The 24,827-nt window shown below is 40.8% G+C and overlaps 1 protein-coding gene across 1 annotated transcript in view; it reads left to right on the top strand.

The window, feature by feature from the left end:
* Positions 1-7,864: 7,864 nt before the first annotated feature.
* Positions 7,865-24,827, top strand: part of MAP3K9 (mitogen-activated protein kinase kinase kinase 9) — a 40,707-nt gene continuing 23,744 nt past the window's right edge. The window contains exons 1-2 of the mRNA XM_075193307.1: positions 7,865-9,218; positions 17,789-18,202. Coding sequence (XP_075049408.1) covers positions 8,726-9,218; positions 17,789-18,202 — 907 coding nt within the window. The 5' untranslated portion in view covers positions 7,865-8,725. The remainder of the gene's footprint in view (positions 9,219-17,788; positions 18,203-24,827) is intronic.

Raw genomic sequence — 24,827 nt, 5'->3', positions numbered from 1 at the left:
AAAAAAGGAGGTCTCCATCCTTGTCTTGATTAAAAAAAACATATAAGGCCTGCTGGTGGTTGAAGTGCTAATCTAGAAGTGGCGGAATGGAAAATGTAAGTGAATGGATTTTGATAGTTTTACAATCAAAGCAGTAGGACAAGTGGCGATAAGGCATACCACTGTATACCAGCCCACTTCGACCACTGAGGCCTGCACAAATATTGGAGATTGTTGCTTATTTTTGTGGTTGTTCCTGTGTCTAGCACTGCCTTTCATTCATACTGCTAATTTTACAGTATTCAGCATCTTTTCCTGGTTGTGTCTGAAGTCTTGTGTGTACTTGTCTGTCCTGACCAGCCATTGCTGTTAGCTTCTTTGGTTTCCTTCTCCTGCCTGATGGAATTCTGGTGTTCATCGCGCAGCTCAGAGGCCTCTAAGTTCCTGAGAGCAGACCTGAGGGTAAAGTTAACTGCGGTAGGCAGTGTTTGTCGTTTCTGTGTCCATTTTGACTCCTGGTATTGACCCCATCCTGCCTATTTGTTTTGATCCTCACTAATATCTCTGCCCACACTAGCCCCTTTTTTGTTGGCTACACTTTGGCAGATTCCATCCTTGCACATCCTCTGTGTGCTGGGAACGGTCACCTGTCTTTTCCGCCGGAAGCGTTCCGTTGCTAGCCAGCGGAAAGCTCTCCTCTGCCTCCCGACCCGGTGCTTTGTGGGCGCATGCGCAGAGGACGCGGTGTCCCCTTTCTAAGCAACAGGACGCTCTTACTCTTAATGTCGGCGGACCATCCGAATCAATCGCTTGTGATTCGGGGCTAACTCCACCATACATACAGGGGTCTCTAGCACCACTAGGGTGTCAGAGTATTAGGTCTCACTCTTAGCTACTGTGTATCACCACTTACCTGTACCTGCTCAAGTGTGTATTGGCTCCAGACTCGGTTTGTTTCCAAACCTTTCCTTGGATTGTAATTTGACACTTATAGACTCCACTGGTTTGACTCCTGGCTACCTTTGACCATTCTCTGCTTACTCCTCTGGTACTTTGCTTCCTGGATGGTTCTGACCTAGATTGTCCGACTACTCATCACCGACTTTGCTGGAGACTGTCTCAGAGAACCACGACCTGCACACCCCTTACAGTCAAGTCCATACCTCCTTTCGGGGGTCCCTGGTGAAAACCAGGTGTGCACTAGACTCCGCGGCTCCTTGTACATTTGTGCTGATACCAGCAAGTGGCTCCAACCGAACCCAGGACGTGGCAGACTCCTTGGTTTATTCCTTTGATTTGTTTATATTTGTTTAAAGATATGTATTAGAAATAAAACTTCCCTAGATTAATTCCCAACATACCCAACCTATCCATCTTTACTGATCCCTGCTGTGAATTAAATTACATTTTTGATATTAATCAGCAATCTCTGATCATTACAATTTTAAATATTTAGTCATGCGATTTGGTCTATGTAATGTCATTTTTAAGGATTATGTCAATAACATATTAAGACAATTTCAAGGGTGATTCGCAATCACTTATCTTGATGATATATTGAATTGATTTTACTCCTTGGAAAAACATCACATTAGTATAGCATTGTCCCAAGCTCAGAATTTTTGTTTGTTTTAAACATGAGGAACATATTTTGCAGGTTCTGTTTCTTGGATATCTGATCATCAATTCAGGTTTACATATGGACAGGGGCAGGATGGGAATTTAATTTAAAGTGGCCCTGGAGAGCAACCTTCTTTTGCAAGCTGGGCCAAATTGACAAGAGGCAGGTTAAGGCATGTGCCACCAGGTGGTGTCGGTACGTCCTTCATATGGGTGCCTCCTCATCGGAGACATGCATTTAACAAACCCACATTACATTAATTGCCCTATTTGACATTACATGAATACCCCTCCACCTACGCACACACACGTACATGCTCTGCAGACTCACAGACATTCACTATGACTGGGACAGCTGCCTTCTCCTGGTCTGTCAGCTATTTCACCTCAAATCTGAACTGTCCTGCCTAAATCAGGAGAGTTGGGAGATATAGTGACTGAAGCTCATAGCAGCTCGACTGAAACATTTCTCTTTTCTTCCCTCTGTCTGATTCTAGGGGAGAGCTGGTTGAGGTATGAGGGTTGGCTTTTATGTACCCTGTTTTCAGTGTACCATTTCACTTGGAATGCTGCAGGGTGCTGTCAGCTTCTAGTTGGCCATTGGATGCATGATGTCATATGAAACCATACAATGAAATACGAACCTATATGTTTGCATATGGGGCTAAATGGTGGTATGAGTTCAGACATGTACAGTATGGCAAGAAAGTATTTGTAGTTTTGTTGCACTGTAAGAAAAGTACATTTTGACAATAGCGCCAATACTAAGTGTTCACCTTCATGCTGCAATAAGTATATTCGTTTCTGCCATATCACTGTACCAGTACGCCAAACATTAACTTTACTGCATGTCAGGTGTTAAGGTTTATTTATTTTGTCAAAGGAATCTCACAGTGAAAAACATTCAAGTCGGCACATGTGCTGCTCAAACACGATAAAGCCATCCAGTACTTAACATACAAAACTCTTTGAAAATGGGTCAAGTATTCACCATGATTGCAGATGTACCAATTTGTCACAAAACATAACCATTTCAGATTGGAGTTTGCTCTTACACCTGCTCACTTTCCAGAATATCCCAGGACGACAGTGCCAGGATTATTACATCAGTTTTGGGTTCACTGAGTTCTGGAGATAAATGTATCAAGCTGAGAGTTTTCCGGCGGGTTTGAAAAGTGGAGATGTTGCTTATAGCAATCAATCAGATTCTAGCTATCATTTTGTAGAATGTACTAAATAAATGATAGCTAGAATCTGATTGGTTTTTCAAACACGCTGGAAAACTCTCAGCTTGATACATTTACCCCCTGGCTTTTGCTCAGCAGTCTTTAAATATAAGTGTCTCCATTCCGACTTCTTAGGCTGAAGTGGGGAGAACAGATCTGTACTGGTCAGTCACTTCGTGTGATGGGGTGCCAGCTGCTTGTCACTGATGGCTAATCAGAAGCTGGAGGAGCACATTTTTATGTCACATTATTCATGATAGTGGGCATGGGATGAAGAACTTGCTTATTTATGTTTACTTATTGTACTTAACTGTCGATTTCTATAAATAGACTTGTTTTTTTAACAGAAGAGAATCTCCCCTCTAGACCATTTACTGATTAAAATTAGAGATGAGCGGCTTGGATTGCGCTAATCCGAGCCCACTCGAACAGTGCGGATCCGACGGGATCCAAGCACTGTTCGGGCATTTCCAGAGGAAAAAAAAAACGAAAGAGAGGCTATGACGTCCAAGTCTCGCGTCGGATCTTGCGAGACTCGGATGTCATACATTCCCCGCTTGTGGCCGCCATTTTCATTAGGGGTCAGATCAGCGAAGGTTGTAGTAGTGGTGCTCCTGCTCCTGTGTCCTGTCACTCTGTCCTGCTAATCCAGTGGTTACTTTGTGGTGTGCTCTGTCCTGCTGATCAGTCCAGTGGTGCTTTGTAGTGGTGCTCCTGCTCCTGTCACTCTGTCCTACTAATCCAGTGGTTACTTTGTGGTGTGCTCTGTCCTGCTGATCAGTCCAGTGGTGCTTTGTCCAGTGCTCTGTCCTGCTGAGTCCAGTGGTGCTTTGTCCAGTGCTCTGTCCTGCTGAGTCCAGTGGTGCTGTGTCCTGTGCTCTGTTCTGCTAAGGCCATTGTTATTTAAAAATTATTAAAAAGTTATATAAAAAATTAAAAAAGAATTATAAAAAAATTATACAAAAATAATTTTAAAAAATTATAAAAAAGTATACAAAAATAATAAAAAAAAAATATAAAAAAATTATAAAAAATATCTATAAAAATTTCTACTGCAATATATAAATACGTTCACTGTTCCTGCAGTCAAGAAATATTAGTACTGCAATATATAAATACGTTCACTGTTCCTGCAGTCAAGAAATATTAGTACTGCAATATTTTACTACATTCACTGTTCCTGCAGTCAAGAAATATTAGTACTGCAAAATTTTACTACGTTTACTGTTCCTGCAGTCAAGAAATATTAGTACTGCAATATATAAATACGTTCACTGTTCCTGCAGTCAAGAAATATTAGTACTGCAATATATAAATACGTTCACTGTTCCTGCAGTCAAGAAATATTAGTACTGCAATATTTTACTACGTTTACTGTTCCTGCAGTCCAGAAATATTAGTACTGCAATATATAAATACGTTCACTGTTCCTGCAGTCCAGAAATATTAGTACCAGAGATTAAACTATAATGGAGTACAAAAATTTGGAGGATAAAGTAGGGAAAGATCAAGAACCACTTCCTCCTAATGCTGAAGCTGCTGCCACTAGTCATGACATAGACGATGAAATGCCATCAACGTCGTCTGCCAAGGGCGATGCCCAATCTCCTAGTAGAGGGCATGTAAAATCCAAAAAGCCAAAGTTCACTGAAATTAGCAAAAAAAGAAAATTGAAATCATCTGAGGAGAAACGTAAACTTGCAAATATGCCATTTACGACACGGAGTGGCAAGGAACGGCTTAGGCCCTGGCCCGTGTTCATGACTAGTGGTTCAGCTTCACCCAAGGATCTAAGCCCTCCTCCTCCCCCCCCCACTCTAAAAAATTTAAGAGAGTTAAGCTGTCATCAACAACACAGCAAACAACTCTGCCTTCTAAAGAGATGGCATCACAAATCCCCAAGGCGAGTCCAAGGGTGTTGGTGGTTGCGAAGCCTGACCTTCCCATCACTGTACGGGAAGAGGTGGCTCCTTCCAACCATTTGCAGCACGCCCTCTGCATATGCTGGAAGGATCACCCACAGTCCAGTTACAGATTTGGATAATGAAGGTGTGAATGTTGTACACCGGGAGGAGGATATTGATGTAGCTGGCGCTGAGGAGGAACTTGACGAGGAGGATGCTGATGTGGTTATCTTAAATGAGGCACCAGGGGGGGAAACAGTTGTTGTCCATGGGAAGAAAAAGCCCATCGTCATGCCTGGCCAGAAGACCAAGAAATCCACCTCTTCGGTCTGGAATTATTTCTATCCCAATCCGGACAACAAATGTATGGCCATATGTACCTTATGTAAAGCTCAAATAAGCAGGGGTAAGGATCTTGGCCACCTAGGGACATCCTCCCTTATACGTCACCTGAAGAACCTTCATAATTCAGTGTTTAGTTCAGGACCTGTGGCTAGGACCGTCAGCAGTCCAGGGACACCTAAATCCCTTGGTCTTGTTGTATCCACACCAGCAACACCCTGCTCGTCAATTTCCTCCACGATCTCGATCAGAGATAGTCCTGCAGTCCAGAAATATTAGTACCAGAGATCTAAACTACGTTCACTGTTCCTGCAGTCCAGAAATATTAGTACCAGAGATTAAACTACGTTCACTGTTCCTGCAGTCCAGAAATATTAGTACCAGAGATTAAACTACGTTCACTGTTCCTGCAGTCCAGAAATATTAGTACCAGAGATTAAACTACGTTCACTGTTCCTGCAGTCCAGAAATATTAGTACCAGAGATTAAACTACGTTCACTGTTCCTGCAGTCCAGAAATATTAGTACCAGAGATTAAACTACGTTCACTGTTCCTGCAGTCCAGAAATATTAGTACCAGAGATTAAACTACGTTCACTGTTCCTGATTGGTTTGTTAAAGTGCGAATGTCCTATTTCAACAACATCAGGGTGGGTGGGAGGGCCCAAGGACAATTCCATCTTGCACCTCTAGCAAACTCTTGCAAACTGCCATCCTGTCTGCCACTGCAGTGCCACTCCTAGATGGGCCACGTGTTTGTGCCGCCCACTTGTGTTGCTTAGCTTAGACATCCAGCTACCTCGGTGCAACCTTTTGGACTAAAAACAATATTGTGAGGTGTGAGGTGTTCAGAATAGACTGGAAATTAGTGGAAATGAATGTTATTGAGGTTAATAGTGTAGGAGTGAAAAAAAACCAAAAATGGATTTTAGCACTTTTTATGCTTTTTTAAAAAAAAATCAGAACCCAAAACCCAAAATCAGAACCAAAACCTTTCGTGGGGTGTTTTGGCAAAACAAATCGGAACCCAAAACCTTAAGCTAATCAGAACCCAAAACCCAAAACACCAAAAGTGTCCGGTGCACACCCCTAATTAAAATATGAACAACAATATTTCTAGCATTGTACAAGCAATCCACTGACTCCTATTTGCAGGTCAATGTGACTTATAGGCTTTCAAGAGCATACATATAAGAGGGGTGCATGTAGTGTTGGAAGCACTTATTTCTTACATAAAAAAGCATTTCCATACTGCCCATATATCATACTTGCCAACTCTCCCGGTATGTGCGGAAGACTCCCGAAATCCGGGTAGGTCTCCCAGGAGAGCTGACAAATCTCCCGCATCTGCCCACTTCCTAGTGAAATAGGCAGATTTCAAGCCTCCATGATGCATCATTTTGGTCCACCCGCTGTGGTAAAATGATGCGGTTGGGTCACTACGTTAATTCTGTATAAATGCGACTTTTGCATTTAATAATTACACTTGTCCAGACACTATTTTTATTTACTATAATTCTTATGTATATGACACGTCATTACATTATTAGATTGTGCACAAATAATGTGACTTTTGCATTTACTACTAACAACATACCAGCAAACTCTGCAGGAATGTCCGGGAGACTCCCGAATTCCGGGTAGGTCTCCCGGACTCCAGGGAGAGTAGGGCATTCCCATGCATCTGCCCACTTCCTAATGAAGTGGGCAGGATTAGAGCCGCCATGACGCGATTCTCAGTAACAGTACTGTCTGGCAGAACCAAAAATGACACAATTCATCAAGCTCTACCCCCTCCCCCATACCCTCCACCTCCCCCGCTAGAGGGTAACATCAAAAAAATTGGCAAGTATGACTAACATTGTCAAGCCACATTTCCATGCTATGTCTGCACTTTCTCTGTGCTATTGCAAACTTGCCAGAATTGGGGGGGGGGGGGGGGGGGGGCAGGTGGGTGTGTGGAGGCGGAGCTAGGTGACTTGCATTGTCAATGAAGCATGATTTGCGTCATAAGCCCGTTGCCCGCCATTTAAGTGTGTCCAGGACCCGGGAGTTTCCTGTACATTCCGGGAGAGTAGGCAACTATGTGCTATTGTGGTGTGGAAATGTACACTTATAACACCTTCCGCAAACCTTGCATATTTGCTAGTGCTGTACTGTACATCAACCAGATTGTATATAAAAGCGCTTTTTTATGCATGTGTCTTTTCTTGCTTACGTTCAGGGCGCAAATGTGTCCAACTCTAATATTTGCTGTGTATACGGTTTGTACAGTATTTATATATATATATATATATATATATATATATATATATATATATATATATATATATATGTGTGTGTGTGTGTAAAATATTAGTATTTTGATGAAAGGTAAATTAAACGCCCCTTCAGTTCTGTTTTGACTGATTCCACTTGGACTCCACGAATGAATTGATGCAAAAGGCTTTTTACACATAATTATTTCATCGAGTCCAAGTTAAGGGAGTCAAAATCTAATCTGAAAACCGGAACTATGTAATGAATGAAATAAGTCCGATAAAGTGTCTGATTTCCATGAACACCATATACCCGCATGTTCCTTATTTGTATAGTTTGTATTAAAATTTAAAAACGGTTAAAGTTTTGTTTAAAAAAAAAAAGAAAAAAAAAAGCTGAGGGTCAGCAGGTTTCAGACAGGGGGCGGGAACAATGGGTTGAAGCAGAGACTGCTACAACCTCGTCAGTCATCCTATCAAAACGAGAAGCCGCATTGATGGACAGTAGCGCCAGCCAATCCCTGAGAAGAGCGGCTGCAGTCTGCGAGCTTCCTTTCCCCCCTGATAAGAAGGAGTGGGGTGCCGGGCGGATGGGTGCGGGCAGCCGAGAGCGGGTACAGGAGAGATGCTGCGGGTCAGCCTCTTGCTGCCAATGAAGTGGTGAACGCTGGATGTGGAGTACGGGAGAGTGGCTGGCAGGGCTGGGCTGAGACTGTTCCTTATCAGGGCCGTATCCTGTGGTCCTGTAAGTTCTGCTTCCTAAGGACCTCTGGGCATCCTACCATCTGATTGTGATAGGGCCTCTGCAGCCTGTATCACCAGTGATGGACTGGGCACACTGATCACTGCTGCTCCTGCTTGCACCCTGTCATATAACCCTGGACCTGCTGATTAGTGATACTGGACACCCTGGTGCTGCAGCCTTTTATGCATGTTCATCTCTTCATTCTGCAGGATAGGATTTTTCATTTTAAGAATATATTGAGCTGCAGAGCACCTGCTCATAGGCCACAACCTGCTGTAGCCCCTTTCCAAATGGGTATGGATTGTAAAATGCTTTGACTTAAGGTTGTGAGAACCATAACTTTGTTACCGCAGCCTGAATTTTAGGTTGTCTGTAAACTTTCTTTCGTTCCCACAGGTAGAGTAGCCTGTGTTGCAGCACCAGCTGGTGCTGGAGATACCGAACCTGTCAATGTCCTATTTGGTGGGGTGCCAATACTGCTGATTTTGTGCATCTTTGTTGGTGCTCTTTTAGGCTTGTCTCCTTTCTGTAGAGGTGACTGACTGCTGTTGTTAACTACCTCCAGATTGCCTTCTCCAACTTGCCAACCTATAAAGTGCAGTGCATGGGCACAGGGCTCCATACACCAAGTCTCACCTATGGATCAGTTCAATGGAGCCCCTCAGATCTCTGCTCTCCCTGCCTAGCAGTAGCAAATCTTCTTTGGGAGTGACAAGAGGAACATCAAATGCATCAGTATTACCAGTACCATTGGTTCCAGAGGAAGATGAAGATCTGGATGACAGAGAGAGTACTCCCACTAGACAGGAGTTTTTGGTGGAATATGATGAGGATGGTGGAAGTGGTGCAGGGGTCATTGGAGGGCAACCCTCACCCTCTTTATCAAACCCATTTTACTGGACTGCAGTTTTTGACTATGAAGCCTCTGCTGAGGATGAGCTGACCCTGCGTCTGGGTGACCTGGTCCAGGTGCTCTCCAAGGACTCCCGTGTATCTGGCGATGAGGGCTGGTGGACTGGAAAGATCCAAGATCGGGTGGGCATCTTTCCTAGTAACTATGTGACCACAACACAAAGCTTCTCCAGTAAACTACAGGGCAAGAGAGTTGAGGAACTACCTTGCTGTCCAGCTTCTGCTCTGCAATGTAAGAATATCATAAACAAAATGTCTCCTTGTTGTGACCTCATCTGTTAGTAACACTGTTTTGTAATTTGTCAAATAGGGAGGTATAAGATGTTGAAAAAAATCTTCTTAAAAATATAATCATTTTACATACAGCAAAGTAGAAGATTGACAGTAGCGCCAGCCAATCCCTGAGAAGAGCGGCTGTCCAATCAGTTTCCTGTGTGCCAAATGTTATATTTAAATGCTTTTGGTTTCACACCAGCCTCTGATTGCTTTGCAGTACACAATAGGCAACAACCTTTTGTTTACACTAATGTCCTACAGGTATATGATTATATCCATTATAGATATCAATGGAAATAAGCTCAGATGTCTAGTACCATATCTTTAACCTGCACCAGTTACAGTAATGCCAACTTGGGACCAAAAATCAGCGTGTCAGATCTGTAGGATCCCAAATAATGCTGTTCTCAATGGAATGTATTGGATATCTGATAATTGGACCCCACAACAGATTTCACAGGGTAGAGCATTAGTTGTACAAATCTGCTGTATAACTGGAAACCGTATTCAAAAGTAAGCTAGATAATGACAAATTGAGCTCTTCCTCTCACCCCAATCCCCCCCCCCTTAAAATATTTATAGCTGAGACCATTTTCATGATGTTTTGATCGAGACCACCGGCTGACCTAAACAAACTTTCTCAGTAATCGCTTTGCTGAACTATAACTTGCACAATTCTAAACTATTCAGTTCATAATTGTAAAAATCTGCAGTGCTGATAGTTGCGTGGCCATGATTTCTACTACATTTCCCTCATACAGTTTTCCAAAATTTGTTGACCACACCAAAAAAACATGTTACTGTCGAGGAAAAAATATTTGCCTCTGGGACAGAAAGTGGCATTTAATCTATGCATTTCCTTTTCCATTTGATAATTACTCCAGATTTTAGGTTCCTGAAGTAGCACACCACACCAGTGTTACTAGAGCCTATGTCATAGGAACCTGGCAGTGACATAGTGTTTACTCTCAGTTGGCCCAAAAATACATGTGAAGATATGAGTAATATTAATATTAAGCTTAACACCCATATTTCATATTCTGTATTTAATGGTTAAAGTATTCGTATCACACATGTATTTTTTACTTCCACTATGTAATCCTATTTCCTGTTCATTCCCCAGACCTAATAAATTGTAACTTATGTATATGCATTTCTGATTTACAAATATTTTCTTAAGAAACCTGGAAAACATGCACTCTCGTGTGTGAAGCCTGTAAACACACATCTCTAGGGGATGTCCATCCCTCTGACAGCCAGAATGGTTTGTCTTGCTAATGGTTTATTCTCTAGACTAGGGGGTATATTTCTCTAGGCTAGGGGTACATTTACTAAACTGCGAGTTTGAAAAAGTGGAGATGTCTATAGTAACCAATCAGATTCTAGCTGTCATTTTGTAGAATGCTAAATAAATAACAAATAGAATCTGGTTGCTATAGGCAACATCTCCATTTTTTAAATTTTTTTTTCAAACCTGCAGTTTAGTAAATATACCCCTTGGTGTCTAGAGAATAAAAGCTTGCAGGTCCACAGCTTGGTAATGTCAGGGGTTCTCCCCACTCACCACATTTTATTTATTAGTAGATAGACAATTTTTATACATTCAAACAGAGAGATCCTTAAAACTGACACCCCCTTCAAAGAATGGAGGTGTGCAGAGAAATACAGGCCTCTGTCAGTTTTCTAGTGTGACTTTCATGGAAAAAGAGTAAAGATGACCACATGCAGATTGATTGGCCAAATGATCTTGCAGGACAGAAAGTGTGTGTGTGTTTGTTCGACCCGGAAGTGGATGGGGAGTGCAGAGAAACCAGGTACACAGTGCATTCCGGTCACTCAACGTATTGTGTAACTTTTGTAATTTACCTTACATATCCATTTCTTCAATGATCAGGCCAAGTGACAGGATTGCACCCCTTATGGGTAGCTTTAAGCTGCAAACACTATGGATAAGGGATAAGCTGAGTCAATGAAAATTGTTATTTTTATGATGGCGTCACTATTATAAGCAATCGTTCTCTGGCAAAAAATGTCTTCATAACATAAAATAACATTACGGCTAAGACAAAACCCTTCCAGTAGAAGCTGCATCTGTAAGACAAAGCTACTTAATCTCTGATACAGTGACACATTTGAGTGCACACCCAGTTTCTTTTCTTCCTTTTTTTTTCTCTAAACTTGATTGGCCTGTCATTGTAAACTGCTTCCACACTTTGTTACTACCACAGGAGGAAATCCCCCCCCCCCCCCCCCCCTGCCTAGCACGATGGTATGGGTATCCCGCTTTGTTCAGCCTTTGCATTGTTTCCTGTTCTTACTAACCCTAACCTTAGCAGAGTGCATGTGTCCCAGAGGAAGAGGTCTTGTCTGAGTTTTCAGATATCTGTTGTAAATAGGAAATCAGTCAATAATTGCTGTGTAGATGACCAAGTTGAAATCTGCAAACTTATTGGTTTTGAACAAGTCTGAAACTGGTGTAGATTTCACACTCCAGCCCTTTCTTATATAATCCCCTCACTCCCTGTAAAGCAGCAGCCTCCATATTGTATTTAACTTGCATAGCTGGACAAAGCCAGGAAGCAATGGCATATGAAAACTCCTGTCCACTTCCTTTTTCATACAGTACAGATCTCAATAAATGCACCTCCTCCCTGAATATAAGAATTTGACTTCTAGCTTAGTCTGGCTTCAAAATATTTCATATTTCCCAACTCTGTCTCTTTTCAAATTCTGTTGGTGTCTTACAAATAGAAGCACACTGCAGTTTTGCAAGTGGACAATGGGACCATAGCTGTACCTTTGTGCCCTACGAGAAGCAAAACCAGGATACAATCTTGTGTGGACCAATACATTTTGACAGTGCTTGTGTATTAATTCAGTTTCAGTTGACGTGGATGCTCAGTGACTGATACCCTGTCCATGTTTTGTTTTGTTTTAAATGGGGATGGGTCTTATATGCTAATCTGTCCTGTGTAGATAGTATCTCAATATCTTGAGGGCCATGACAAGTCCTTGTTTTGGAACACTATGCCCTAAAATGACATTTTTCATATATAATACCAAGAAGGTAAAATCTTTGTTCAGTGTAAACCTGACATTCCAATTATGGCTCTGTTAGAAAGTAAAGTGCCCCCCACATTACAAACCCCACAAGCTCTTCCCACATCTTTGAATGCAATCATTTCAGTTACTGTGACATCACTCGCCCTGCCTCTGAATCCGTGTTCTCCCCAGCACCTTTGTCGGGTGCTCCACCTGGCTATTTTGCTTGCCCTCTGCTCCTGGAGCACAAGAGAGTCCTATTATAATAAAATAAACCATTGGCTTTTATATTAGAACAAGCACTTATATGAGTACTACAGCCAGCAGTATGTGTTATACCAGTGTGACCAGTACTAGCAGGTGTGAGCAATAACTTCCAAAATTACAACTGTCCTCACCTGGCTGCTTCTTAATGCCACCCGGCTGGCAAAATTTTCTTGGTGGTGAATGAATCAAGCGCTTTACACTGTGTATTTTGGCAATGCAAGACTGCTAAGCTATAGCTCACTCTGTCTCCTCAGTTAGGTAACTTCCTCCTAACAATGACACAACCTTTGACACCTATTTATGTTAAATAGGTACTTTATTATGTAAGTGTTTTACATTAGCTAAAATATAGCAAGTAGATTAAATGTCTTTTAATGCGAGGACCCTGAACAAATCTTTCATGGCCCTTGGTGTCCTTGACCAACGCCACTCATTTATTGAAACCGAGATTTTCATCTGAATTATCACCAATTATCCTTAGTTATAGATAACATGATCAGTGAACACAAGGCATATCTTCACGTACTCACCAGTGGTACATTGAACTATGTAACTGTCATCGGACAGTGAGCACTGCTACAGCAACCCTTGGAATTGTAATTGATCACTATGAGAAATGTATTGGCTAAAGTCCATATTGACAGACATCTAACTTTTGGCTAACATGTTCATCATCTGGTAAAAGCTGCATGGTGCACCATACTATGAATGACCTATGTACCCTATGCCAGACAGTTTGAGTATAACCAGCTGGGAACTGCTGATTCTTGTGGGAATACAATCCAAATTAATTAAACGGAGGTGAAAAAACATTAAGTTGACACTTTTGTGACATTCATTGTAATCTGTACTTAAAACTTAGAAGACAATTTTTTTTAGATTCATGATAGTGTCCCTTTTATTATGTGATGTTGTGGTCTTCATTGTGCTCAGCTTGAGGTCTGTCTGTGGATTACAATGGTCGTGCATGCATTGGTCATCCAACTAATTATTTTATATTGAATTTCTAAAAAATGGATATGGTGTGAATGACAGATGATCAAATGTAGCTGGCGAAAATTTAACTATAATTCAGTCATCTTCATTGGAACATTTTGTTCAGAAAGCAATAACAGTAAAGTGTGTGTGTGCTGTAATTGCAGGTAAGGTCCAGCTATCCTACATTGTGTATGTGCTGCAAATCTAACTGAGGGATGACCGTATAGTAATTGCACCACATCAAATATCACTTTAACACATTACCTAAAGAGAGGTGTTGTAGGGCTATTCTAAGAGAGAAAATCTATTGTTGCATTGAGAGACTGTTACTTTTTTACAGTTTTTAGATCCGTTTTGTGGGAAATTAGCCCTGTTGTGTTGTTTTTTTTTTTTTAACTGTCCTTTAAGCTAGACAGCAAGTCCAGTCTCTCTTCCACTATCGGGGAAGTAACTTACCCTCTCCTATTTATGGTAGCCGGCCAATCAGCTGGTCCGTGGGGCCCTGTAACTATGAATGGGAGGGGCCTCATCTAATTATAGTTTGAAGAACCCAGCTGAAAACCTGGGGGTTAATGTATTAAACTGCGATTAATGCAAATCACTGATATTAAGAGACTTTGGGCTAGATTTACTAAACTGCAGGTTTTGAAAAACTGGAGATGTTGCCTATAGCAACCAATCAAATTCTAGCTGTCATTTATTTAGTACCTTCTACAAAATGACAGCTAGAATCTGGTTGCTATAGGTAACATCTCCATTTTTTTCAAGCCCACAGTTAAGTAAATCTAGACCTTTGACAGCTAAATTTAAAACGGCAATATCTTTAAGGTTAAAACTTATCCTTAAAGACATTGCTGTTTTAAATTTAGCTGTCAAAGACGCCGAATTTTGGCGATTTGCAGAAATCGCAGTTTAATACATTTACCCCCTGGAATCGTGCAGCACTCTTGCCTTTTGGGCACTTAACTAATTGGGTAGATCGTCGATGTGGCTGTTAATGCCACCCTAATGTAGAGTGAACTAGGGCCACCAGAACCCCCAACCCATTATGCCTATGTAAGTTGAAAGAAAACTAAGCATGGAGTTTTTACAGTTAACTATGTTATTACAAAAAAAGACATTTTAATAAAAAAAATACTGCAATGCTTTTTTCTTTATCAATGCCACTCATTGCACTACATCTCTAAATTTAAACTTGCTAGATATTCTAATTTTAAATTTCAGCTACACTTGGTAAACTAGTCTTGGTTGTGAGTGAAAGTGTTTTGTAATCACAACCAGATCTAAAAAAAAAAATCCCTACAAACTATACACGGAATAGTTTTGTAAAGGAAGCATTGCTTTCTTTTGAGTAAAATTAAAATTTGTTGGTTCTAGTATTTTTAGGCTTTTATGTTTTTATGCTGATCTTGCAAAGCTCCGGGGTGTATTTCAGTTGTCTATATCAGCCATATTTTTAAAGGCTCAATGTGATCAGAACTGATAAATGGAATTTCACGATGCCAGGAATTGTATCTCTTTGCAGACAGCTCTGATGCGCTCCAAAACCAGCCAGACCCACATGCACTGCTGACAGTATTCTGGGAGTTTGTGAAAACACTTATCATCCGTGCTTTCACAAAGACAATGATCTCAAAGAGCAAAGGCATCAAATGCTGCGCCAGCAAGTTGGATTCAGTACATGTTGGCAACAATATGAAAACTATGCCAGATGTTTTCTGGATGAAACCATTTTCAAATTTTGAAATGTGGATTTTTCATTACAATGAATGTGGTTTAATATCACAAGATGATTGGCAATTTAATTTTTTTAGAATAGTTGTAAGGGGGTGTTATGCAGATTCAGATTGTATGTGTATAGCCTGTGTTTTGTGTCTTTATTTTTATAGTATCTGTGTAATTTTTTTTTTTTATTTTTTTTACTTAAAGGTGCAGTCTACTGTAAAATTCTGCTCCCCCCCCCTTTGTTCTTTAACATCATTCTGAGTCTTTAACGAAGAGCTTTGTGACTGACTAGCTCAGATTAAAGATCAGCTTATACCAGGCTTGGCTAACCTGTGGCACACCAAGTGTTATGAAACTACAAGTCCTAGCATGCTTTGGCAATATATAGCAGCTTAATGCTGGAAAGGCATGCTGGGACTTGTAGTTTCACAACACCTGGAGTACCACAGGTTAGCCAACCCTGGCTTAGACTATCCAGGGGGCATGCAGAAATCAAACGTGTACATGGTGCAGCACAGTGGCTAAGTGGTTTGCACTTCTGCCTCTCAGCGCTGGGGTCATGAGTTCAATTCCCGATGGCCTTATCTGTGTGGAGTTTGTATGTTCTACCCGTGTTTGCCTGGGTTTCCACCGGGTGCTCCGGTTTCCTCCCACACTCCATAAACATACTAGTAGGTTCATTTCCTGCTATCAAAATTGACCCTAGTGTGTGTGTGTGTGAATGTTAGGGAATTTCACTTTGAAACCAAACATACATTTTGTCAATTGATTTCTAGCAAAAAAAGATGGTGACCTGTCTACAGGGCCTGTTCGAGTTAGATGAATCTGGTAAAAGTTGTTTTACTCAGCCTTTACTGTATAGTTTGCAAAGTGTATAGTGTGTACTACCTTAAAGAAAGTGATCCTCCTACTGCTTCCATTCCAGGAAGAAAAGTAAATGGTTTGCCAGGGGCCATCCCTCTCCCGGAATTACTTTAGCACTTTAATAAGACTGAAAGTAAATCGGTAACAAATAAGTGTCAAATATGTGTGAGTCTCTCAAACCTCTATAGTCTCTTGCATTAGAGTGAACTGGCCACAAATCTCAAAGAAAATTTGTCTGCATTCTTAAATCTCTATCTGATCTGTATTTACCTTGGGGATAAGATCCATTGGTGGTCAAGGAGTTTTATTGGGTGTCTGTAGCACGAAGTAGATGGCTTCATGAAGTACATAGTAGTCATCTTAAAGCCTACTACATGTGCCATTGATGGCACAGACCTTTGAGGTAATCATCAGGGTCCAAGAGTCCAGTATAAAGCTTGGATGGGTAACGGATAAAGGCAGTATTGGGAGGTAAAGTTAAGGCTAGCCCTCTCTCTAAGAAAACGTGGTATTACCAGGCAGATCATCAGAAAAATGTCAGGGTCCAAACTTCTACATGGGGAAGATGCAACAGGGAGATTTTGTCCTGTTGACCACTGGGAGGTCCTCTTAATCCCTGATGTACAATTTTACAGAACAAAGAGCAGCAATAGTGTATGCTCTTTGTGTGCTGTCACTGCCTAAAAAAAAAACTTTCTTTGTACAAAGTGGAGCCTGAGAGGTCTTGGTAAATGCCAATAGTGGCTCCATCGAAAGCAAGACAGCCTGTCTCCTTTTCATTGCACAGTATCTCCTCCTTCATGGAGAGCTTGGTGCTGAGATGCTTGAGATGAGCTGAGATGCTTGATGCTTGAGACACAAATCTTCATTTTTAGCTAAAGCATATTTTGTGGGATAAAGCTGTCAGTTGGTATGGGATAGGATTGCTGAGGGTGCTTTATTTTGGTTCCCTATCTGCTGCAAATAAAATCTTTAATTTTTTTATATTTGCTAGATCTAGGCCTCTCCTATGCTTAGTTACACTGGACATTTGCACAAATTAAGCCAGGGCCGTAACTAGGGCTGTGCGACAGGGGCTACGCCTAAGGGGGCGCAATTTAGGAATATTTTAGGTTCATATGGTTAAAATTGAGGGTTAGGGGGGCGGCATTTGTCTTTCTCGCCCCAGGCGCTAGAATTCTAAGTTACGGCTCTGCATTAAGCCCATATTTTGAGTTGAATGTGTCTTATACATCTGGCCTATTGTGTTTTGGGTGCCCTGAATGCATTATTACCCTAGATCTTGAGACACATGTAACTCAAAATAAAGCTGTGGAAACGTAAATGTACAGGTGCGTTGTTGTAGTACGCAACAGGGCTTTGTGTTCATCTGCCATAGTCTATGGATCAGCTACCCTTTCAGTAAATTGGTGCTTAGTAACATTGTTCCCTTGCTCCCTCCCTGCGTTTTCACAAGGTGAGCCTTGCTTGATTTAAGGGACTCTGCTTATACATATTAACTGGTCGTTATATTTGATCTTCATTGTAAATTGATATGTAGACTATTTTCAATCCTGTTTGTTCCCCTTCTTGCTGATTAGACTGTACTAATGTCGTCTAATTTAATAACCATCATTTTTTATTTTCCCTCTTCTCTGTATCACCACACAGTACAAGAAATTGACTTTACGGAGCTGCTTCTGGAAGAAATCATTGGTATTGGAGGCTTTGGGAAGGTGTACCGTGCCATTTGGGGAGATGAGGAAGTGGCAGTAAAAGCTGCACGCCATGACCCCGATGAAGATATCAGCCAGACTATTGAGAATGTCAGGCAGGAGGCCAAACTCTTTGCTATGCTGGATCACCCCAACATCATCGCACTGAGGGGTGTCTCCTTGAAGGAGCCTAACCTGTGTTTGATCATGGAGTTTGCCCGAGGAGGATCACTGAATAGGGTGCTCTCTGGGAAGAAGATTCCTCCAGATATACTTGTAAACTGGGCAGTGCAGATTGCTAGAGGGATGAATTATTTGCACGATGAAGCCATTGTTCCTGTCATACATCGTGACCTGAAATCCAGCAATAGTAAGTAGGACACAAAATAACTATATTTAAGAGGGAATTTAATTGTTACCTGTAACAGTATGTGCTAAGAGCACTGTGGGGCTAATAGCAAAGCAAAACACTAATGACTATTTAATAACTAATCTTATTAACCATTCGCAAAGGTATTTTCCAGTTTACCCCAAAAATACCCACCTCTCCTCTAAATAAACTCTGATTTAGACATATATATCACTATATATCATTCAGTCACACACCATCACAGGTATCCTAGAGGAGGGACTTGCATTCATTCACACAATACGTATAATATCCTTCCAGTCACTTATACACTGATTCTGCTATATCTTCATACAGTATGAATAGAAAACCATAATGTGTAGTTCCCCGTCATGCGGGTGAATCAGCTGTGGACTCCACAAGACCTCTGAAGGGGTCCTGTAGTATCTGACACCAAGACGTTAGCAGCAGATCCTTTAAGTCCTGTAAGTTGTGAGTTGGGGCATCCATGGCTCTGACTTGTTTTTTTTCCAGCACATCCCACAGATGTTTGATCGAATTGACATCTGGGGGATTTGGAGGCCAAGTCAACACCTTGAACTTGGTCATGTTCATCCAAAATTTTTTGCAGTGTGACGGGGAGACTTATCCTGCTGAAAGAGGCTAGTGTATATGCACAGTATTACGATCAATACCATTAACGCATATATGCAATCCTATGCTCCTAAACGCATCTTGAGATCCGCTTCAGTTTGAATAAGGTTGGAACTACGCTCCAGTTCCATGCTCCCCTTCCCCCCCCCCCCCACTCTGACATGAATTTGGCCCATAATGTGCTCAAGCATTGGACACAAAGTGCTGCGTGCTTCCAGTATCTCCCATTGTGGTCTTATTAGGAAAGTTCCATGCCATAATTCTGTATCTTTTACTTGCACAACAATATTACAACATAGATGGTAGATGGGTTTGCAGGCCCAAGGAGTATTACGAAGCCCTAGTTGTAATGGTTGTGTGCAGTTCCACACCAACCATTACCATGTGCCGTTTTGACTTGCTGTGAGTGTGGGGCAGAGGCCTTGGCAAGAAATTATTCTTTGATAGGCCAAATCCCCTCACAACTTGCTTATCACAAACTGGTTTTCTCAAGCAGTTGTGTTCTGCATCTGCAGGTATGCATTTCTTCTGTTACCTGAGCTAATCTCTAGCTAACCATCAACATAGGAGCTGAAGATCAAAATAACATCAATCCTTACCTATTCCTGGAATCGGGGGATTTTGGATTGTAATATAATTTCTTTACAGTATGACCTATTAGTGACGTTCATGAATTTACTCCTGCGTCGTGGCCTCCGTCAGCAGCAATGACTTTCATCTTGCAGTGAGAGTACAGAGTGTACTCCTATTACTGGCTGAAATGTAATATAATGTATAGTAATGCAATAATGTAACACTCTTTATTGCATTATCTGTATAATACATGAACATCTGATATTGCTGCTCGAAGGAGCTTCTGAGCCAGACCTTAGATGATGGATAGACAGAATAGAACTGTATTAACCTCTGAACAGGGCTCCCCACAGTAGTATTATTTTACCAGAGAAATGTGACGCAAACCTGTTCCCAATTGTGTCTCAAAACAAAGTAAAAAAAATGTTCAATTTAAACTAGTCTTGGAAATCTTATTGGTGAATTATGTCTAGTTTTATCTTCTCCCATGAGGACATGTCATTGGTTCTGTCCTTCTCAAATGACATATGGGGGTGGGCATATTAGTAATGAAAATATGATCACAATTAACAGCATTTAACATTGTGTTTTTATTTCAGGCATCAGATGTACAGCCCCCACAAATATTTTGTATATAGATAGGTATCTGACATGCAGACTTTGGTCAAAATTGACTCTGTTGACTCTCCAAACAGTGGTGCAGACATTTACAGTTGTTGAGGAGTAGATGGACCCTACAGCCAGGTGTAATTGATATGGTCAGCCCAGGGTCTCCATTTTCTAATGGAGGCTGCATTTTAGTCACCCAAGTCTATTTTTAAAGTTTAAAGGTCTAATTTATGGGCAACCGTGTTCTCTTTATAATGCATTGTATGAAGGTTTTCATCCCTCTTAGATCACACTGGTGGGCTCCTTGTGGACCGGTATGCTAGACATCTTGGGCACCAAACTAGGATAGGAGGTAGGAGGGGTTCCAACCTCACGCCCAGGTCCCCAAATTAGGGGCAAATGACTCTGCGCCATTAGGAGACCAAAGACTACATACAAGTCTAGATTACCTAACCCTTCAAAGTTATAATCAAGGCAATAGTTAAAAGTAGACTGGCAGGATGCCCAGGTAATACCCATTCCTAAAGGAGGCATAATGTGCTCCTGCAGAGGAGGAACGACCATGGCATCCCCACCGCATACTTTTTAAACATGACATTGCTTTTAACATTTCTTTACATCTAGTAAACAAGAGTTGTAAGATCCCAGTTATGAACAAAAACTGTCAGTTGTATTTATTTACATTAGACCAGCAAAGATCAGGGGGGTTATGATCACTGTGTGTCAATATATTAGTAGCCTATACAAAATATTCTGTGACCACCTGTTCTGTTTACGGTCTCCGCAGATGACATGCAGCCAGTCCTTGCCCGTGGGCAAAAAAAGGGTTTTTGTTGTTGTTGTTTTGCTACTGTAAGAGCTGCAGAATGCCTGCTGTCAAAGACTGGTAATGGCAGATACTGGAAAAACAATTTTGACAAGATCGGAGATTTTCCTCACAAAGCAGAACATACAGGGCTTACTTGTATTAATGACATAATATAGTATGTTGGTCCAGGTCCAATTGCCAGTATTTGGTCAGAAAGGAATTTTTCTCTCAAGGTAAATTGGACCACCTAGGTTGTTGTTTTTTTATTTTTATTGTTTAGTCTTTTGTTTGTTTTAGGAAGATTGAAATTGGACATATATCATTTTTGCAACTTAAACAATATATAATAACCGTAACACATTCGCAGACCGCATCCCTCCGTTTGTTCCTTTTTTAGGTGGAAATTCTATCTTTACACACTAATGCAATTTGAAATGCTGACTGAAGAAAGAAAACCAATGCAGGTTATGAGAGGCATTTTGTGAGTGTATAAAAGCATGGAGCTGAGTGCTTTTATACACGTTATGGAAGGGGATTTCTAATGATTTTATTTGTTACAGAAGGTGTAGTGGAAGGCAGGAATTACAGTTGTAAGGATTAACCCATAACATAACTGTAGTGAATAAAGCATAATCATAAGGAACTGCATTGTAAATACTGTATATCAAGTGACTCCATTTATAATTAGTTTTTCTGTGTACGCTAGGGTGTAATGCAAATGACTTCAAAGCAAAGCTCTGCTTTCACAGGGTTAATGGCTTAACTCAATGTGGCACTACAGACCCAAGCACTACAAGATAAGATTGAAGCTGTTCAGTTCACCCTAAAGGTGACAAAGACCCCGTGGGGTGAGCTATGTCCTAGTACTGGAATGGTTTTTGGCACCTAAAGGGACTTTAGGGAACCGACTCGGCCTAGGGGGTCTTACAACATGATGGTTTGCTATATTTTATATAGGCAAATATAATTCTATTTTCAAAATGCCACTTACAGTCAATATAATTAGTGATCACTGAATATATGTAGTATGATGAAGGGCAGCCCATACGTCAAATAAAGCTGTCTCAGGCAGGGAATGAGAGGAAATGAGTATTGGCTCATACAACTAATACACTTGGCCTATCTCTGTTTGGTATCTGTAGATTGGTAAATTTGTATTGGATTTATTAATGATAACATTGGCTCTGTGTGACGCTTCCCAGAAAAGATGTTACATTTTAGTATTGGGGATTAAACAGGGAAGACATAAATTATGGTGGTCAAATTGTGTTGCAGGCCTCCCCTGGAGACCAACCACTGTAGGAGGGGAAAGGTGAAAAAGTGTCTTTAAAATATTAGACCTCTTACAAGATATTTTCAGACTTTTGGGAAATCAATTAACATTGATAAACTGTCCGTCTTCCAAATCAGTTTCCCTTGATGCAGATTATAGAACTCGTAAGTTTACATTCTGAAATTTTCTCCCTTTTTTTTTTTTTTCATGTTTTACGTATGCTATGTCCTCTTTTATTGTTTTTATAACCTGTAAGCATTGTACTTTTTGTATTTCAAATCTAACATTTAATAAGTGATGTCCTTATTGCTCTAAATGAATTCACTGCCTGTTTAGAAGAGATTGATTGCTTGGATGAGTTAACCCTTTAAATACCAGTGTGGGAAGTGTTGACTCTTTTTTAGCTATCAGCACTGAGTGTGCACAATTGGGTATCTATGTAATATGTTATCTACGGGCCTTATATGTAGATGGTGGCAAATCAGAAGTGTGGATGCCTGTATTGGGGAAGGGACCAGTTACACCTGTAACCTAAGGGATAGGTGAGCGCAAGATTGAAATGTTGGCATTTTGTGTGTCCCTTTACAGTAAACTTCTAAGTCACGAGTGCGCAGAGTGCGGTTTGTGACCGGTAAAGGTAGTCAAGAGTGGTTTCCTAACAATATAGAGGTGATATATTGTTTGACTGTTTGATTATTGATAAGTTATCAGATCAGGGAGCCGACAGAGGCGGGTCTCCCTGACAGAAGGGGGTTACAAAAGGGACCGCTTTCCTTTTTGATTTTGATTTTGTGACACCTACCAATACCCCGGCTGTGCGTTGCATTAGCGTATCACCGTAAGTGTAAGATGATTGCAGAAAAACAAAATGTAATCTGATTGGTTGCTATAGGCAACATCCCCACTTTTTCAAACCTGCAGCTTTAGTAAATGTAGCCCCAAGTCTCGAGTTACTACTACCTGACCACTTTATCACTGAAGCTTACACAGCTTGGCAAATGAATGTCCTTAGCAGCAAATGCTTTTACACAAAAATAATGTACGTAGCAAAAACAACAGTCAGCGGGAAGTTTTGTAGTCCTTCAGCATAGATAAGAAGGCATAGATCAGCAGTACGGTGTTCATTCACCCTGGACCATAAAACAAAGTGAAATGTAAAACTGATGTAAGATCATAAAACCCAACTAGAGAATAACTTATTTGTCAGTCTGACTTTCTAATATATTGCTTTCCAAGCAAGCCACTGCTTTTCTCTCTCTCTCGTAATTGCCTTTTAACCTCCAAAATCCTTTAGTCAGTCTTATTCACAAGAAACTGCTTTGGGGCATAGCATGTAGCAAGTCTGCTATTGTCCTGGTGTTGATGATTGAGGTTGTGGCAGGGCAGCCAGGAGCCCCTATGTTTGCTACTAGTCTGTACATAGGGATAGCATAAAAGTGTCCAATGTGTACATATCGCTGTGTTGGGTAAAAATAAAAAGTTATATTACATATGTTATGCACCTTTTGTCGCTATCCAATAACGATTGTCGAATCTCGATTTGTGTTTCCAAAGCACAAAGTAATTTATTATCCAAAAGTATCAGAATAATTCAAGCAAAATAAAAATAAGTACAGCTGTTACTTATCGCAGGCACTCTGGATCCAGTGAACAGTCATTCAGGCCTGAAGGCTGTGGTCAAAGAAGACTGGTCACTAAGCCCAGAGCCCTTGCTTATATACAGTCAGAAATACAGTAAAACAATGCAGATGATGTGGCTTGCTTCTATAGGTCCAGGCTTCAGAAAGGTCCAGTGTACTGCAGGTCATAGGCCAGTTCAAACCAAAATATTCAAAGGTGAGGGTCATCTCTCCAGGGGATGTGCTCCGACTTTCCCTCCAAGAATCCAGTTTCAACTAGTCTATTAGCATTTTACAGTCTGTATCACTGTAAACATTAATTCCCTAACATCGCTAACTAGAGTATGCAATGTGCGATCTCTTCGACTAATGAACCGGACAGCTGCTGATGAAAAGGGGATTAAAATGATACTAAACATGACATAGTTCCTGCAACCTGAACCTTTGATTTCACGAATATAAATATAACTTATAATACTAAACATAAATACTGCTATATTTTGACATAAATGACTGTGTTGCAACTACAATTAATGTGTACTAATTACGAATGTGTGAATGTGTGTAAAAGTTGTTATTGCCACATGTTGCGGCTGGATACGCCCTTCCACGCCATAGCGTGCGCTACGCATAATTTCAGACAAAGACAACCAAATCTGCTCGATATTAATTGAAGTGACTTTATCCAATTTGCTGACTTCGACACATATTATGGTATATTCAGTTTTTTACTTGTATGTGGACTATGGTATACTATGTTTAACATACAGTACATCTGTTTTTTCTTTCAATATTTAATGTATATTTTATATAGTCCTGAGATATTTAATTGGCATAATGCCATTTCTTGGCTGTAATAATGTATACAATAGTCATCGTAGCACTTGTATAGCGTGTTCCATTGCCTGCAGGAGATCCCTTCGAACTGTGTAGCTAGGCGATATTGGAATCGTGTAACCTTTTCTTCCAACACTATGCTCATAAGTATCTTGTAAGTGCAATTTATTCTTAAGTACGTCAAACAGCACTTTATCTATCAGTGCCTTTTATTTTGGCTCTCTGCTCACCGACAAGTCTTACAAATGAGCAGTCCATTTTTAAGGTTAGCGT

This window comes from Mixophyes fleayi, chromosome 12, assembly GCF_038048845.1.
Source record: "Mixophyes fleayi isolate aMixFle1 chromosome 12, aMixFle1.hap1, whole genome shotgun sequence".
In the NCBI taxonomy this organism is placed as follows: Eukaryota; Metazoa; Chordata; class Amphibia; order Anura; family Limnodynastidae; genus Mixophyes; species Mixophyes fleayi.
Note: the sequence above shows the minus strand (reverse complement) of the source record. Positions and strands in the feature narration are given on the sequence as shown.